The 19,349-nt window shown below is 39.8% G+C and overlaps 1 protein-coding gene across 1 annotated transcript in view; it reads right to left on the reverse strand.

Annotated features, from left to right (window-relative positions):
- Positions 1-379: 379 nt before the first annotated feature.
- SOCS7 (suppressor of cytokine signaling 7) overlaps positions 380-19,349 on the reverse strand; it is a 46,900-nt gene continuing 27,930 nt past the window's right edge. Inside the window, exons 8-10 of the mRNA XM_044002800.1 lie at positions 10,791-10,926; positions 10,189-10,343; positions 380-6,133 (exon numbers count right to left, since the gene is read on the reverse strand). Of these exons, the coding sequence (XP_043858735.1) occupies positions 10,223-10,343; positions 10,791-10,926 (257 nt within the window). The 3' untranslated portion in view covers positions 380-6,133; positions 10,189-10,222. The remainder of the gene's footprint in view (positions 6,134-10,188; positions 10,344-10,790; positions 10,927-19,349) is intronic.

Below are 19,349 nucleotides of genomic sequence, written 5' to 3' on the forward strand. Positions count from 1 at the left end.
CACTTATCCTCTCTGGGCTTCAGTTTTCTCATCTGTAAAATGAGAATAATATCTGGAATATGTACCTCACAAAATATTTGTAATAAGGTAGATATAAAGTGTATTATGTAAATGTCAGCAATTATATATAGACATCTGTCAGATGCCATATGCTTCTGCCTGACCTCCCTTCTAGCACCATTAAATCTCACAAATTCTTCTCTGGAAATTTTACCTGGCATCAAGGAATTTGCTCAATCTTTTGGGGGAAGGCAATTTAACTCAATGAAAGAGTCAATACTACTAATTATTAGGGAGAAAATTGTGTGACATGGCCAAGGAAGCTAGAGAGAAACCAACACAAAACAATTTCTAAACATTTTTATTTCAAATCCCCTTCCCACCCCTCCCCAAAAAGACATGGGTCTGAACAACAGTCATAAAAAGGAGATACAAACACAAGAGTCAAATGTCTCCCGCACCAACACTTACAAAAAACCAGGGAATTTTACATGGGATTTCCAAACAGGACCTGCAGCAGCTACTAATGTCTGAATACAAGAGTTCAAACATGCCTATTAATACAATATATACAGACAATCCCCATTCTGTAACTAATCTACAGGTACATCCAAACATCCCCCCACCCCCCAACCCCAAGAAAAATACCAAAACACACCCAAAGTGCATTTGTTATGTTTATATCAAAACATTTTCCCCATCCCCCATACTCTCCCCCCCTTAAAGATTGGCCTGCAAGTCTATTTTTAACCATTTAGTACATTTTAATAGTTTATGAAAATAAATTATACAGCAACTATTTTAATAAATTAAGCACAAAAAAGAGGGAATAAGGGGAAGGTGGGGAGAAAAATGCGTCCAAACTAAGTGGGAAAAGAAGCCAGGTCACTTTAGGCTGGTGGTAGTGAGGATGATTTCAAGAAGGGCACAACATTGGAGGGGAAGGGGAAGGGACTGGTTAAGCTTCTGGTTGAGAAGTAGCAAACAAGCTGAGCCCAGATTTGGATAGCCTACTTTTAAAGTTTCCCTAAAACACAAATAGACAGAAGTGGTTTTTTGTCACTGACGACACCAGTTTCTGCATTCAAACAAGCTAATCTTCCAAGAGACCAGTGCCTAGATTTTTATGTTCTTTGGAAGATTCATGGTGCAACTCTAGGGGTTAGAACCTTCCCAAGAGAGAATCCTGGGTGGGAGAAATCAAGTAGATAGATGTTCTTGATCCATTTCTGCAGGCTGAGGAGCTACGGCAGAGAAGACTCCAGCGTCTGAACAGAGGCTCTATGTCTGTGACTGACCACTTTAGTTTTGGTGAAGGGTATAAAGTATGGGGTTTTTTTGCATTCCTTCTCTAGGGGCAACTAAGATCACAGTCCAGCTGCGACCAGCCATTTATTTAAGTCTATCCTACTACTGTTGACTGTCTTATTTCCTTTGTGGCTGCTGCCTCATTCCCTTCTGTGGGAAGTATTCCATGGACTCTTTAAGATGAAATGAAATACAAATGATGGTGAATCAACAAATCCAGCAGGCAGAGCTGGCTCAAAAGAGACCAGTGGTGAACAACAGAAAGAATGGGGAAGGAACATGGTGGCAGCATCAAGCCAGAAAAGGGAAAAGGAGTGAAGAGGACAAATACGGAAATGCCACGTAATATGAATGTAAAGAAAAGGTTTTCCTTGTGTCAGAAAAGAAAACTTTAAAAAACAGTGCATCACCATTTCTGTTTTAACTGCAGCACCTGCATCCCTAGCTTCCCTGTCTTTGTGGCTTACCCCCCACCCCCACCCCCAATCCCCAATCTATCACTTCCAAATCCTCCTCTAGATTGTGCTGAGCATGAAGGATCAGATTCCCCAGGTTGTAACTGGATGTCACAAGGACTTCTGTACCTGACTCTGCTTTCTTAATTCTTAAGTATTATGACCCAATAATCCTTAATTATTATAAGGGTCATGTTAAAGGGAGAGGGGCTGGTTGGTTCATTAATTTTTTTCTTTTTAAATAAAAAAAGTTTTACTCCCCAGGAGCAAATAAATCATTTTGAACTACCAATAAACACTGCTGCAGTGAAAAGAAAGATGGCTACATGTATGCAATAGCACAAATTCAGTGTAAGACCAGCTGTGTTGGAGACTATAGATAAAAATCACTTACCCTCTCCCTCCTCCGACCCTCCCCACCCCCCACAAACCAAACCAAAAGATTCCCATAGGGAAAATGTCTAACTCCAAAGCTCCTCCCTTGGGGGCAGAGGACATTTTCTTAACACTGGGCAAACATGTTAGGTCTCCCCCCAACAGAGATGCTCCCAACTCCCCAAATGGTGGGCAACAATTCTGTAAGTGAAGACAGACATGCACCCAGACTTTCAATCCTCTAGAACCACTGCCAGGCCTTTCAACCCCAGAGCTCAAAAGGAAGTTAGAGGCAACAAGGAAGGTAAAAGAGAAAACAAAAACATTTTTCTGCAGAGAGCAGAAGGCTTCAGGAAAGCTTCTGGGAGCCCAGAGGAAAGACCTGAGAGGCTGGGACTTCTCCTAGGATGTGTCTCTCTCCTTTTGCTTCATCTCCAGCACCTCTTCTGGGTGCCCTGACCTCCCCAAACTCTTCTTGGGAGCAGAGTGAGTTGGAAGCTCCTGTCACCTCCACACTGTTCCCAATCTTAATAAGGAGAAGGGGTTTTTATAAGCAGCGCTACTAGAAATAGAACGGAGTTGGCCCCACCCCTTTCCAAGTCCCTTCCCTGAGGCAGCTCAGGCTCCAGAGGGTTCCAGTCGTTATATTTAGGCACAGGGCTAGGTCCCCAGGCCAAGGCAAACGTTATTGATCAGGAGCCTCGAAGCCATCTGTCCTCACCCATAGATAGATGTGTGTCTCCCCACAAGTCCCACCCTCCCCACCCCCATCGCAGCATACGAATTTCAAGTAATAGCAAGTTATAGCAGTAGTTGTCACTAGCTCACATAAGTCTAAATCTATTCCTGTCCCAAGGAAGGTTACAGTAGATAACAGACAAGAGGATTAATTCAGTGAGTCTGCTCTGCAAGGTAGTTCAAGGGTGCAACTGACACCACTTGCCCAAGCCAACCCTTTCAGAAGTGATGGGTCCTCTGTCTTTTCCAGTTTCCATGACTTAAAAAAGAAAATGGGAATGGGGGAAAATGAGTTCATGAGTAACTTGCCATTTTCGTTGAGTTTAATGTGAATGAGGAAGAGGTAGGTAGGTCAGTCTAATGAGAAGGTATCTGGAGGAGGGCATGAAGGACATGTGTTACTGGCATAGCTGCTCAGCCTCTCCCTGTTCTACTTCCAACCTCTTGGGCCTGTTTTTTCAGGGTCACCTCAGGCAATTCGAGTCCTCCATTCTCGGCTTCTCTTTGCCATTTCCAGACTCAATTCCTGAGGATGGCCAAGAGGTTCTTCCTGTCCTTTTCTGTTCTCCCACCCCCTGCTGTGGGATGGATAATACAACAAGAGGCTACTAGCAAGGGCAGCTGCCCGTGCAACTAAGGAGAAGAAAGACCAATGGGGAGAACTGTCCATTTTTCAGGGCAATTTGATGTGGGACTTGAGAATTCAAATAATACCATGGAAAATGAAATGCCTTCAGAGAAGAGGGCAATGTTAGACCTTCTTTCCTCAGCTGTCCCTGTGGAACGATAGAGGGTTGGCAGATTTCAGAGGGTCCTGTGAGGCTGCCAGGGAAGGGGAAAGTAGCTCCCCTAGACTCCACTCAGCAGTCTGAGTCCTCCAGATCCCCTCTTGGTGTTCAGATCTGCTGATGGATCCTGGAGGTCTCTAACGATGGACCAATGAGCTGAAAAGGAGGAAAAACTCAAAGCTGATGTATATAGCTAGTATGGCTTGGGGCTCTCTGCTTCCCAACATGTCACACTCATTTCCAGCTCTTTGCACCAACTCCAAAACCACTAACCTTCAAGACCATCAAGTTTCACATCTTTGCCGCCTTCCCTGCCTGCTTCTGGTCCACAGGGACCTCTCTGTTATCTGAACTCCTGTCATACTTCTGTACTACAATTTGACAATTGAATCTACACTGTCATGCTATGTTCTAAATGCTTTGCATAATACAAACTATCTCCCCAAAATCCTATCTAAACTTAGGGCAGGAATCAGGTTATAGACTCCTTTCGTATCCCCACGGTACCTCACAAATAGCAGAAGCTGAATCCTTCATTAGCAAAAGCCAAAGAAAATAGGGGTTGAGCATCTGTCTTCTATTGACCACAAGGGATTCTAAATTCTCTTTTTCAGGGTCAAGCTTTACAGTTGCTAAGCCTATTTTTTTCATTGAAAGTGTTGCTCTTCAAGCCATGGAAGGGAAATGTTTCTTGTGATATGAGCGGTGGGCTACACTGATGCTGCAAAGCAGATTTTCATGGCCATATTTCCCAGGTGTCTTTATGTCCTTTTAAAGACTTATAGTTTGAGAAGCCATTGGGGGGGGGGGGAGACAAGTGACAGGAGGAATCATCACCTCAGCCTTCAGTAGTCAATGCTTCCAAATGAGGTATTTCTACAAATTAGTGAGACACACTAAGAGCCTTACTCCAAACTTTCAGGAAACCACAACCTTGGTTTGTTAACACTAAGATGAAGTAGAGATAAACAGGGGAACTGTGGAGACAGTTTCATGGAGCACCTATTGCAGAGTATTAACAGTCTTCTATATACTGTGGTCTTCCTTACATCAGAATATTTTATAAGCTCACATCTTAATATGAAATCCTAACTCAGTCAACTCTACATGATAACAGTCTCAAAAGCGTATCATTCAAAGCCAGGTGATTGCCACCTTTGGGACAAGTTTTAAGCTTCCAAAAAGCCTCCCTGAATTTTCCCTCTCAACAGGAAGATCTGTGGGTCAATGCCATCGGACAGAATAGCTTCCAAATTAGCACTGGACTGGACTTCTCATGAAAAGGAGGGCAGTGATCTCCAGTACTCCCCATCCCCACCCCCATGTTTGGAAATAAAGCCACTATTTGGTTTCTTGGTACCTCCTTGGTCCAGAAGCTGAATGGAGTGCTCAGACAGGAAGATAAACTTTAAAGCATAAGATTTAACACTGCTGACCAGGTCTTAGGACCCTGCACTCTGGAGACAGCATCTTTAGAAAAGGGGTGATAGTTTTGTCCCTCACCTCTATCCTCATTCCATCTAACATGTTGGTGGATTAGGAGGGAAACCCTAAATTATGGAGATGGTCTGACATGAAGAGTCTGAAACCACAATTGGGGCTTTGAACCATTCACGCAACAATAAAAATACTATTTCCTTTGTGGAAGCAATGGGATGTACCACGTCCAGAGTAAAACGTGCTGCTATAGGAGAGAAGAGAGAACTAATATGGTTTTTTATGTCTTCCTCGTTTACAAGGAAGAACAGAAGTACCCTGAGGTCATGGATTCCAGGAAATAGGTAGAGCAAATTTTAAAAACTTCTAAATGACAGAGGCATGTGATTTCAAGATCTCAGACCTCAAACAGGTGTAAAAAGACTTCAAATACATTGCCAACAGTACCCATTTGTCAGTTTCTTTCTCACAATGTTTTGTTCCATATTTGTCCGCCCTTCCTTCTTCATCAGCTCCTCCAAGGAGCAGACTCTTTATACCAAGGTTCTTAATTAGGGCACTCCAAATTACTCATCCCATCATCCCTCAGGCCCCTGTTATTTGTGATGTCTTCTCCACTGCAGAGCACCATGGCTAATGTAAAAGGGTCTGTCTGAAAGCCCTTTCTTTTCATTGACTGGGGCAGCTTTTCCCCAAACCCACCCCAAACCCAATGGGCACAATCCCCAGCTGCTCTTAGGAAATATCAAAAATAAAACATCTGAACAAGAAACTGTACTGTACTGAGACTTTCTCCACCTTTCTGAGGAACTGATTCAGCTGAACAATCCCACCAGGGGATTCAGGGCCAGCGGTTGGCATTCCCACCTCAGGAACTTTGCTGTTGTGCGCTTCTTCTGTGCCTCATATGGGGATCGAGCATTTTGTACAGAAAGTCCTGACTGTTCCTCCTTCCCACTTGCTCTTCAATTCCCTTGTCAACCATGTAGCTTCATTTGGTTCTTTGCAACTAGAGCTTGGCAACCAAAATACCTTAGGTAGAAAAGAAAGAAAAATAAAAATCTTCAAGGGCAAAGTCCCAACATTCTTGAAGTAGAATGGACACTGTCAAACAGAAAATGAGATGAGTAGCAACAGCACCAACAAAAACCATTCTAAGGAATGTAGCTAGTTTATTACTGAGGTAACCCAAGGACAGACATCCTGTGGCACCAGTCGCTTGTTGGTGGCATTCTATGCCACCCCCTACCACACTTGTCTTTACCTCTCTCAACCCCTTCCCTGAAGGTCTCATAGCCTTCTATTTTTTTCCTCATAGGCTCACAAATGGCCCTCACAGGCAACGCACAGTTATGGATAGTGCTTTGTGACTAAAAGAATCCATGACTACTGCATGAACTCTGTGTAACAGGCTGTCAGCTATTTAGGAAAACTACCCCAAATGATCAAGAATGGAGCTGCTGAATTTGGCTGTTTCAACTTTGTCCTGATGTTGATTTAAGAAAGGTTTATCAGTTGGGCCTCAAGTTGAAACTAACAAGTACTACAACCACATGGGAATCCTGAGGCAACATATGTACAAAAGGGAACCATGTGGGGCTACTTTTGTTATTGTTGATCCTTTGTTTTCGAAGAGGACCACTGACATCACGGGGATGTCTTGACTTGGCATGAACTGGATTTAAGTGAGGCAGAAAATTACCAGCTTCACTCTCTTCCTGAGTTATTAAAAGTCCAGACAACTGGCAACTGCCCTGGATGCAGTGGATAACCTGTGGTCTTCAATGTCTGAGCAAGTTCTAAGGACTGCACAGTGCCTGTTTCAGCCACCTTCATGGTTTAGCCTGTCTTCTGAGACAGTTTACCAGGGGTAGCCACTGCACAAGCTACAGCTTCTTGAGCCACAGGTGAGAGTTGGGTGAATCTATTACTATCTAACAGTACTGGGTTAGCTGCAGAGTTTTTAAAAAACTAATATCACCCTGACTAATAGGGTGGGGAGGTAGAAGTAAAATTTATCCTCCTAAGAGTTCCTTTTTTTGATGATGGCCTTGGGAAGTACCCCCTTTTTTTGGGGGGGTGGCACCCATAGCCTAATGCAGTGATTCTGATAGGACAGATCTAAGGGACAGTCTCCTCATTTGATATAAATGATGGGAGGGGGAGGAGTAGGGAGAGAATTAGGTTGAAGAGGAAATGATGTTGGCAAACCAGGAAATAATGGAAATGTCATCACTTCTTGACTGCTGTTCCGAAACCCTGTGAGACCCAGCATATACTTCAGGCCCTTACTGTACACATATCCTAGAAAAGTACTATTGGTTGCTACATCTCTATAAATGTTGCCTTAAGACAGGTCTATGTACCAGATTATACTATACTATACTATACTATACTAGTGGAAGCAACACCAAAACTGGTGCCTAAAAGACAGAATTTGAGTCCTCCTCCTATTCTTTGGGCCTTAGTTTACACATCTGTAAAATGAAAGAGTTGGGCTAAGTGATCTCTAGATGCATTTCCAGTTGCAATTTATTTTAAATCTTGCTAAAGTATTCCTGTTCTTATATGTCTACATACCTCACTCACAAAAAAGTCACTTAGAATACCTAGAGTCAGGAAAAAGGACACAGACAGGTTCATGAACAGCCTTAGCTAAAGGAAAGCACAGACCCACTAGAAAGTGTGTTCTGTGTATAATGTGTGCATATTTATTTATGTTTATTATAGAATGATAGCAGGAGTGAAAAATCAAAAGTCAAGGCTCCCTTTTCACCTTAAGAAAAAATACCTGTATTAATAGTGTTTTGTTTTGGCCTTTTGAGGAGGAGTCCAGACAATTAGTACCTGAAAAACCACCTATCAGCTTAAGTAGGAAGGGCAGGAGCTACAGCTCACGAATAAATACAATCCATAGTACAGGAGATTTAACATGTAGTCAATAGTACCAATACTAAAAAAAAAAGGCCACCTCTAGATGTCCAGCAACTTTCCCCCTCTCTTCCTCCATTCTTTAACATCCCTTATTAAGAAAGATTCAGTTATGCCCAAAGGGCTATAAAGCTATACATACCCTTTGACCCAGCAATACCACTTTTGGGTCTTTTTCCCAAGGAGATCATAGAAAAGGGAAAAAGACCCACATGTTCAAAAATACTTATAGCTGCTCTTTTTGTGGTGGCAAGGAATTGGAAATTGAGGGGTTGCCCATCAGTTGGGGAATGGCTGAACAAATAGTGGTACATGAATGTAATGGAATTCTATTGTACTGTAAGAAACAATGAGCAGGAGAAGTTCAGAGAAACCAGTAAGGACTTCCATGAACTGATGATGAGTGAGATGAGCAGAACCAGAAGAACATTATACACAGTATCATCAACATTATGTGTTGATCAACTGATAGACTGGATTCTTCTCACCAATACAATGGTACAAGAAAGTTCCAGGGGACTCATAATGGAAAAGGCTCTCCAAATCCAGAAGAAAAAAAAAAAGGAACTGTGGAATATGGATGCTGATTGGACCATACTATTTCTTTTGTTTTTGGTGCTGTTGTTTTTCTATTTTGAGGTTTTTCCTTATTGCTCTGATTCTTCTCTTATAGCATGACTGATGCAGAAATATATTTAAATGTTGTTATGTAAGGGGTAGCTAGGTGGCGCAATGAATAGAACACCGGCCCTGGAGTCAGGAGGACCCAAGTTCAAATCCGGCCTCAGACACTTGACGCTTACTAGCTGTGTGACCCTAGGCAAGTCGCTTAACCCCAATTGCCTCACCAAAAAAAAAAAAAAAAGATGTTATGTATATGTGTGTGTGTGTATATATGTATGCATGTACACACATACACACATATATATATATACATACATATACATACATACACATATACATACATACATATACATACATACACATATACATACATACATACATACATATATATATATATATATATATATAAAAACACCTATATCAGATTGCCTGCTGTCTGGGCAGGGGGAGGGAGGGAGAAAAATTTGAATTTGGAAATCTTATGTAAACAAATGCGGAAAGCTATCTTTACATGTAACTGGAAAATAATAAAATACATTTATTTATTTATTTATTTTCCCCCCCTGGCAGGGCCATGGGGGTTAAGTGACTTGCCCAGGGTCACACAGCTAGTAAGTGTCAAGTGTCTGAGGCCGGATTTGAACTCAGGTACTCCTGAATCCAGGGCCGGTGCTTTATCCACTGCACCACCTAGCTGCCCCCCTAAAATACTTTTATTTTTAAAAGAAAGATTCAGAATTCTTCTACATAAATGAATGATGCCAAGGAGTTTCATAGGAAGAAAAATTAGCAAGTCAGACAAAAGGAAAATAAGTTCTTTAAGTGAATTTTCTGGTTCATCAGTTGTCTCCAATAATTTTATTTCTGTGGCCCAAATGGAACTCTAGAAAGAGGTGAAATAGTTGCTTCCCTATGTTCTGGGTTCTATGGTTGCTACTTAGTTGAAAACACAGGCCTAGAGAACCTTAATTTGCTGGTGATGAGAGATTTTCTTTGGTTTCTAATGCTACATCCCATTTGTGGAGTGTGAGAGAAACCAAAAATTGTACTCCACCACAGTTTATTATGCAAGGGAGGATGAATAAATTCAGGGTGAGCATCTTCCAAGAGAGGTGGGAAAGGTTACCCACTTAGTATCTGGCACCATATTCATTTACAAGTATCTTTACTTTTTTCTGTAAAGATTCTTTTAGGTGTTTCATATGCATGCCATATGTCTTAAGGCATCAAGGCAAAAGAGGAAAGAACAGTGGATTAGGACTCACAGGTCTGGGTTCAAATCCTGTCTTTGCCACCTGTGCAACCTTGGGCAAACTGCCTACTTTCTCTAAGCTTGTTTCCTCATATGTAAATTTAAGTTGGTGGCCTCTAAAGTCAGCTCTAACTTGAACCCTTTCAATTCTAGACTCTGAGCTCCTTGAGGGAAAGAAGGCACTTAATCCAGGGTTTAGTACAGAGAGAAGGTGCTCAGTTCATGTCTCTGAAATCACCAAGGAGAACAGGGCTGAGTGGGCATGGGGCATATACCTTACCTGACAGCAACACAACTGTCATGGGGGCCCCTCGCTACGTGGAAGGCTCCACCTCCGGCTTCTGTTTTGAAATGAGCTGCGCTTCCTTCAAGGACAGGTATACTTCTTCTTGAGGATCATAGTAGTAGAACTTTCTGATGTAAGAGATCAGAGGCCTAGGACACAGAATTGGCAGGGACAATTATAATAAAAGATATACAACATCATAAAAAAAAATCAAGAAAAATAAGCGTCTATTTCTCCCCCTCTTTCCCCACCTCTGTCTCTGTATGGACAAGGAAGACTACTCTCAATTGCCCCTCGTACAAACCTAACAAGATCCCCCTGCCATATTTTCATCTATGGCTATTTCTCTGGCTTTATCCTTCAGGAGTCCCAATATTGTATCTACCATGGTCATGCCCACCTGACTTTCTATAAAGATTGCTAGACATACACATCATCCTTCTCTTTTGGATGCAAGCCAAGACCTAGAATTAGGTTTTAGGAAGAATAAGCTCCACCTCTGGATTTGAACCAATAGCCTTTATCAGGACATGTACTTCCCTTTCTCCATATTTCCCTCCTGCCCCCAAATCCGTCAAATCCAAATGCCAACATACTTCGGCAAAGGAAGATCTGGGATGTGATCTATCCGGACAAGCTGTCGGATCCGAAAGCGGCAAAGATGCTGGAGAGATTTGACATTGCTGAATCTGGACACAGGATACAGTAGCTGCACTGGAGTTGGTGGGAGTCCTTTTGGAACAACAAGAAATAAAAACAAGATATTTAGTAGCTGGGTGATCTGAGCAAGAAAATGATTTAATCTCTCTGGTTTTAGTTTTATAATCTGTAAATTGAGGGACCTAGCCTTGATGACCTCAATTGTCCTTTCCATCTCTAGAGCTGGGGAAAAATGTTCAAATACTGGCTGGGAAAGATGCTGTGGCTATGACCAAAATTAAAAAGCATATAGCCCTCTCAGATTCTTTTCTCAATATCCTCAAGCTTTACTTAGCTGGAGAAAAGCATATACCAATTAATCTTCCACTTACTACATAGAATTTTAAAGAATAAATTCTGAAGGGGTAGCTAGGTGGCACAGTAGATAAGGCACTGGCCCTGGAGTCAGGAAGACCTGAGTTCAAATCTGACCTCAGACACTTGACACTAGCTGTGTGACCCTGGACAAGTCACTTAACCCTCACTGCCCTGCCAAAAAAAAAAAAAACAACCCAAAAAACAAACAAGAATACGTTGTGCAAGTCACTTAACCCCCATGGCCCTGCAAAAAAACCAAAACAAACAAACAAACAAAAAATCCAAAGAAGGGAAGGAGACAATTATGCACAGGGAAAAGTTCTTGACCAAACATGGCATAGAAAGGATCACAGGAGATAAAACAAATTGGATCACATAAAATTGAAAAGATTTTGCAAAGAAAGAAATCCAAGCTATCAAATAAAGATATGTAATCTAAATCACTAACAAGTAGAGAAATATAAATTTAAAAACTGAAACTCCACTTAGCATACATCAGATCGTCAAACTTGACAAAAAAGGAAAATGAAAACAGGTATGCTAAAACAATGTTGTTGGAGCTGTGAACTGGCCCAAGAATTCTGGAAAACAATTTAGAACTAAGCCTCCCCAAAATCACTAACCTGTGCATATACTCTGACCAGTAATAACACCATTAAGCCAAAAAAATAAGAGAAAAAGGTAAAGGAACCACATATATAAAACTATTATAGCAGTTCTTTTCCAAAAAGATGGAAACTAAGGATGTACCTATCAATTGGGGAATGGTCAAACAATGTCCGGGAGATATTACAGTGGAATAAGATTGTACTATAAGAAATGACAAAAGGGATGATTCCAGAGAATACTGGAATGAACTAATACAGAATGAAGTGAGCAGAATCAGGTGTAAAATTTACATGATAACAACAACATTAGAGAGATGAACCACTGAGAAAGACCGTGATCAATGCAATGATCAACCATGATTATAGAGGTCTCAAGACGACACATGCTACCCACATCCTGATAGCAATGGACTCAAGGTACAGATATAAAAAAATTTTTATATGGCCAACTTGTAAATTTGTTTTGTTTGACTATGCTTATTTATTATAAGGTGTTTTTTTTTTTTGGTTTTCTTTTTTTTCCAGTGGGGAGAGAAAAAGAAAATAAATGCTTTTTCCACTTTTTTTTTTTAAGTGAGGCAATTGGGGTTAAGTGACTTGCCCAGGGTCACACAGCCAGTAAGTGTTAAATGTCTGAGGCCGGATTTGAACTCAGGTACTCCTGACTCCAGGGCTGGTGCTCTATCCACTGAGCCACCTAGCTGCCCCAAAATAAATGCTTTTTAGTAAGACTGGGCTCATCAATTGATAGAATATTTTTTTTTGCACACTTGAAACTCAAAGACATTTCTACTTCATACCTCAACTATAACCTGTTATTAACATTCCTTAGCATTCCAAAGACTTTTTGATATTATAAATAAAATAAAACATGGTGTTACCTATGTGTTACCTAGAAGGACTGGATGTGCTGGATGATGCATATGGTTAATATTTTATTGTAAATATAAGGACATGCTCCTACAATTATTTCTACAGGGTCATTTCTTTGCCCATATTAAGTCTTTCTCTCCTGGTGCATGAGTAGAATTTGTCAAATGTTTATAAAGATTTGTCAACAACTGATGGAGTCTAATAAGTTTATCTTTGCTGTAGTTTTTCCTATCTTACTAACTTGAAAACAATTTTTTTTAGATTTTCAAAATTTACAGTTTGGTTGTCATAGTAATATAGTTTTGCTTGTAACATTAATGATAAAATGTCTAAGAGACTCTCTGATGAAACAATTATTAAGAAATAGATGAGGGGCAGCTAGGTGGCGCAGTGGATAAAGCACCGGCCCTGGATTCAGGAGTTCCTGAGTTCAAATCAGGCCCCAGACACTTGACACTTAACACTTACTAGCTGTGTGACCCTGGGCAAGTCACTTAACCCCAATTGCCTCACTAAAAAAAAAAAAAAAAACAAGAAATAGAAAGATCCAGCAGGACTCAAGTGAAGAGATATGAAGACCCCTCCAGACCATCCCTTTGTGGAGGTGAAAGGTCCACAGGTGTCACACATGTTTTAAGACTTTTCCAACATACTGGTTAGATGTGCTAATTTTCTTCCTCTCAAAAAAATATTTTATATAAGATGATTTTCTGGGTAGGAGAATAATAGGTGAGATAATTATAATGACATAAGAAACAGAAGATATCAATAAAAACTTCTTTTAAAAAAGAACTACAGGGGCAGCTAGGTGGCGCAGTGGATAGAGCACCAGCCCTGGATTTTGGAGGACCCGAGTTCAAATCTAGCCTCAGACACTTGACACTAGCTGTGTGACCCTGGGCAAGTCACTTAACCCCAACTGCCTCACAAAAAACAACAGGGGGCACGGCTAGGTGGTGCAGTGGATAAAGCACCGGCCCTGGATTCAGGAGGACCTGAGTTCAAATCCGGCCTCAGACACTTGACACTTACTAGCTGTGTGACCCTGGGCAAGTCACTTAACCCCCATTGCCCTGCCAAAAAAAAAAAAAATCAAAAAACAAACCAAAAACAACAACAACAACAACAACAGAACTACTAAGAAATATCCCATCATATTCATACAATGGTAAGCTTTCAAATAGTGAATTCACAATTGAAATATATGAGGCAGAGAAAGAGAATTCTTTATTTGATTCAGCAATGATTGCTCCTATTAATGAAACTCCTTCTATTCCTGATAATATAAATGTTAACAAGTTAAGGAGACTCAAGTGCATTACAAAAGAGACAAAGAGCCTAAAAGATAAAAATGGTTATTTTTGGCAATGAGCCATTGCTTCTCAAGTCAAGTGTAGACACCTGCAACAGCTAAATACTATACACTGATTTGGCCATATTTTATATTCAACAGCCCATGTCATAGTTTTAAGTCCCATTTCTCCTTTTCAAATTTTATTTAGTAAACCAGTGCTTAGAAACATTCAGAAATGTACAAATGTTGAGGAGAAACAAGTAATAGGCAATGTTACTAGCCTAAGACATCAGATGAATTAGAAAAGTTCAATGGTCTTATTTTTACTCTTAGTTATCAGTGAAAGAAACCTACCTAAAAAAAAAAAAATGTAAAAAAAAATAATAATAAAGTAAAAATAAACCACATCAGAGGCAGCTAGGTGGCGCAGTGGATAAAGCATCGCCCTGGATTCAGGAGGACCTGGGTTCAAATATGAACTCAGGCACTTGACACATACTAGCTGTGTGACCCTGGGCAAATCACTTAACCCTTACTGCCCTACCGCACCCCCCCCAAAAAGTAAAAAATTTTTAAAAATTAACGTGAAACAACTACTGGGGGTGTCTTTTACTCAATAAAACTATGCCATCTAATCAGTTCCTAATAATGACATGCCTTCACTTTGACCCCAAAACTGAAAGGAAGCAAAATCTATCTCAAGAATATCTTCATTGTAGAACGCTTTTCTTGAAAAATTTCAGAAGGTATTTATTTATTCCTGACAGGCAACTAAGAAGTAAAGTGGATAATGTGCTAGGCCTAGAATTAAGGAAGAATCATCTTCCTGAGTTTAAATCCAGACCTACTTGCTGTGTGACCCTGGGTGAGTCATTTAACCCTGTTTGTCTCAGTTTTTTCATTTGTAAAATGAGCTAGAGTAGGAAATGGCAAACTACTTACTATCTTTGCCAAGAAAACCCCAAATGAGGTCACCAACAGTCAGACATGACTGAAAATGACTAAACAACAAAAATGTATTCCCTATAATGGTCATTCAGCAACTGCTGCCTTGCAAGGCACATTATAATTTTATTCAACATATATGAAACATACCAGACAAATCTGACCTGAAATTCTAGTTGGCAGTAGACACTAAAAGCAAATATTTATTCAATTAATTTCCTTACTTGGGAAAAGACAATACTAGAAGCCATGATACCAGTGTACTTACAGATGCAGTGCTGAAGCTCATAAAACCACAACTCAACAAAGGCTTCAATGTAGGAGATGTGGCATTTATTTTACATCTGTTGATCTTTCCTTGAGACTTGCAAAACTAAAGGTGCATTGAGCAGCTAGGTGGCACATTAGATAGAGCACTGGCCCTGCAGTCAGGAGTACCTGAGTTCAAATCCAGCCTCAGACACTTGATACTTACTAGCTGTGTGACCCTAGGCAAGTCACTTAACCCCAATTGCCTCACCCCCCCAAAAAAGAAATTATATATTCATTTAGGGGCAGCTAGGAGGCGCAGTGGATAAAGCACCGGCCCTGGATTCAGGAGGACTTCAGTTCAAATCCGACCTCAGACGCTTGATACTTACAAGCTGTGTGACCCTGGGCAAGTCACTTAACCCTCATTGCCCTGCACCCCCCCCCAAAAAAAAAAGTAAAGGTGAAGTCTATTTGGAACTGTCAGAATCATAGAGAACTTCCAGAATTAATAAAGAAATATGAGCCACTGCTTGAAAGTCTGGTTTTGAAATCAAAAGAGAAGCCAACAGGGACAATTACTTCATACCAGCCCAAGAGACCTATATCTTTAAGTACCCTTCACCAGATGTTCATACCAACAGAAAACAATCCAAAGCAATAGCTGGATATTACTTGTCTTATAACAAGAATAAGATAGGGGTAGATGTACTTAACTAAATGGCAAGGTGTTCTTTGGTGAGAGCAGCAAATACAAAATGGCCTATGTACATTTTCTACAATGTTCTAGATGTGGCCCTCATCAGAACTTGGATAAAATACTAAAACCTTTGTAATTCAAATACTAGCCATCCAGACTACATCCAAAGGATGAGGGAAGAGCTTGCTAGATAGAGATTGTTGAGGGAGGAGAGGCAAGACTGCAGAGTAAAAAAAGCAGTACACCCTAGCAGTATCCCATTATATTTCTTTCACAAAGATCTAGAAAAAGCACCATAATAAATTCTGACCAGAAAAAACAAGATGAAGTCAGAGGGAGTCATTTTTCCAAGCCAAGGTGGTGTAGGGACACTTAAAGAAAGACCGACAGACACTGACTATGGAGTTTGGGCAAGAGTATGTGGCACAAGCTCAGGGAAAGAAGGAGAACCCTGGGCACCAAGGCAGAAGTACCTGGGCAAAAAGAGATCCTGGGGTTCCTGGAACTAGAGCAAGATGCAGGAATGGGGGTCATTTTGCTCCCACTACCCAATTCCATGTCACGGAACTGGGAGAGAAAGAAGTGGTCATGAGTATGGTTGCTAGCTACATAATGGGCAAGGAATGAGTTCAGAAGCTAGGCATAGCTGGGTAGTTCTCAATTGATGAACAGAACCAAGACTCATTACACAATTCCAACCCAGAAGAGAAGCCTGAAGTTCCTTCCAGCAGGTTAATAATGGCCAAATTCAGGAACAGTTTACTGAAACTTGAAACCACGGATAAGCTGACAAATCCAAACCTGAATGAGGAACTTGTAGAGTTCAAGTCAAGTGAGCAGATCTCATCCCAGATACTGGTAGCACCAAAAGCTTGAAGACCTCCAACTGGGTATAAAAGCAGAAGGATATAAAAGGACATTCAGGCCAGGCACCCCACCCCCAACTGTGCAAAGCCCAGTATTAACATACAATCCAAAATCAAGAAGTAAGCTGGAAAAATGAGCAAACACAAAAAGAATCCCACTATGAAGTTATTTATGGCAACAAGGAAGTTTAAGGCATAAATCCAGAAGAAGAGAATGACCCAAAAACATATATAAGCAAAGCCTCAAAGAAAAATATTGCATGGACACAAGTCCAAGAAGAATTCCCAGAAGAGTTAAAAGGAAGGGTTATAAAAAGAGCTAAAAATTATTTTAAAAATAAAATTAAAGCTGCAGAGGAAAAAATGGGCAAAAAAGGGAAGCAATAGCTAGAGAGAAAGATCCAAAAAGAAAATAACTTGGAAAAGACTGTACAAAACCTTACAAAATAACTTCTTAAAAAATTAGAATTGGGGCAGCTAGGTGGAATAGTGGATAAAGCACTGGCCCTGGATTCAGGAAGACCTGAGTTCAAATCCGGCCTCAGACACTTGACACTTACTAGCCATGTGGCCCTGGGCAAGTCATTTAACCCTCATTGCCCCCCCCCCCAAATAAGAATTGAAAAATAAAAGCAAATGACTGAGACATCAAGACATAATAAAACAGTCAAAATACTGAAGAAGACAATAGAAAGAATCCCATAAAAAACAAACAACCTGGAAAACAGATTGAGGAGAAATAATTTAAGAATTACTGGATTACTTGAAATTTATGAGGAAAAAAGGAGACTAGTCATCATATTTCAAGAAATCATAAAAGAAAACTGCTTATATATCTTAGAACCAAAAGTAGAAACTGAAAGAATCCACTGGTCACCTCCTAGAAGACCATTCAAATGGCAAATCAGAAATTATAACAACTGTTGAAGACATTGAGGTTCCTACTGGCAAAACACAATGCATATGTGACACTCCAAAGTGCCGGATATGTTTCATTTGAAAACACACACAAACACACACACACACACACACACACACACAAAACCTGGTTGCAGATTTACCAAAAAAAGGATTCAAAATGTGATTCCTCAATAAATAATTACAGGAAATAGATTTAATAATATTTTCTTTCTCCTATTTTGCAAATACACTTTTTTTTTTAAGTGAGGCAATTGGGGTTAAGTGACTTGCCCAGGGTCACACAGCTAGTGAGTGTCAAGTGTCTGAGGCTGGATTTGAACTCAGGTACTCCTGAATCCAGGGCCAGTGCTCTTATCCACTGCTCCACCTAGCTGCCACACAAATACACTTTAAATACAAATAACTGCAAGGAGATATTATAATTTTATTCTGAAATAAATTTTTCATCCTACTATCCATATTTTCTTTGCCTTATAAATTAAAAAAAACCCAACACCATACCAATGGATGTACCTTGGTCTTCTGGCAATTACTGAATGGAAAGAGAAAGGCATACACGTTTCTCAGCTATTCATGGCACCTTTATGAAAAGGTGATCATGTTTTGGAACATTAAAAACTCAAAAACAAATACATAAAAGTGAATAGTATACACATATTTTACTGACCACATTGCAATAAAAATGGTATTAAATAAAGGACTAGCTTAGAAAGTATTAAAAATCAACTAGCAACATTGTGAATCAATCCTAAAGAATTAGTAAATCAAAGAACAAATCACAGAAGCAATAAATAATTTTGTTAAAGATAATGACAATAATGATTTGATGGCAATTTTGGGGAGATACAATCAAAATAGTCCTTGTAACAAAAATGAGAAAGGAGAATTCACAATGAAAAAAATAAAGGGAATTAGAAACAATTTTCCCTTACTCTATATTTCAATAAAACTGACAAAAGTATTTTCAAAAATATAAATTATCCAGATTAACATAACAAGAAACAGGGTATCTAAATAACTCAATTTCAAAGGAATAATTCCAATAAACCATAAATGAACTTCTAAATTAAAAACAAAAACAAAAACGGGACCAGATGGATTCATTTACACAGATATGATCTTGATTCATAATCGGGGGTGGGGGAGAAAATTCAAAACAGAAAAAAACTAAAGACCAATATTGCTAATAAACAGATGCAAAAAGAGTTGAAAAAATATTAGCAAAGTGGCCAAAGCAATATATTACAAAGAAAAGATTATACACCATGACCAGGTTGGATTTATAACAGGTATGCAGGACCAATTTCATATTAGATAAACTATCAATAACTATATTAATAATTAAATAGACCACAATAATATGGTTATATTAACATATGTACAAAAATCTTTGACAAAATAGCCATTTCTACTAAAAACACTAGAAAACACAGAACTAAGAGGACTTTTCCATAAAATGATAAATAGTATACATCTAAATCTAAGAGGTACCATTAGACACAACTGAGATAAACAAGAATTCTTCCCAATAAAAGCAGGGATGAAACAAGGATATCTATCTACTGTAACCAATTCTCTTTGCCTTAATATCATTAATGCTGGCTATAGCAGTAAGAAAAGAAAAAGAAATTGAGGGAATAAGCACAGGTAAAGAAGAAATACAATTATCACTTTCAGATGAT

Source organism: Dromiciops gliroides, chromosome 4 (assembly GCF_019393635.1).
Source record: "Dromiciops gliroides isolate mDroGli1 chromosome 4, mDroGli1.pri, whole genome shotgun sequence".
Taxonomy (NCBI): domain Eukaryota; kingdom Metazoa; phylum Chordata; class Mammalia; order Microbiotheria; family Microbiotheriidae; genus Dromiciops; species Dromiciops gliroides.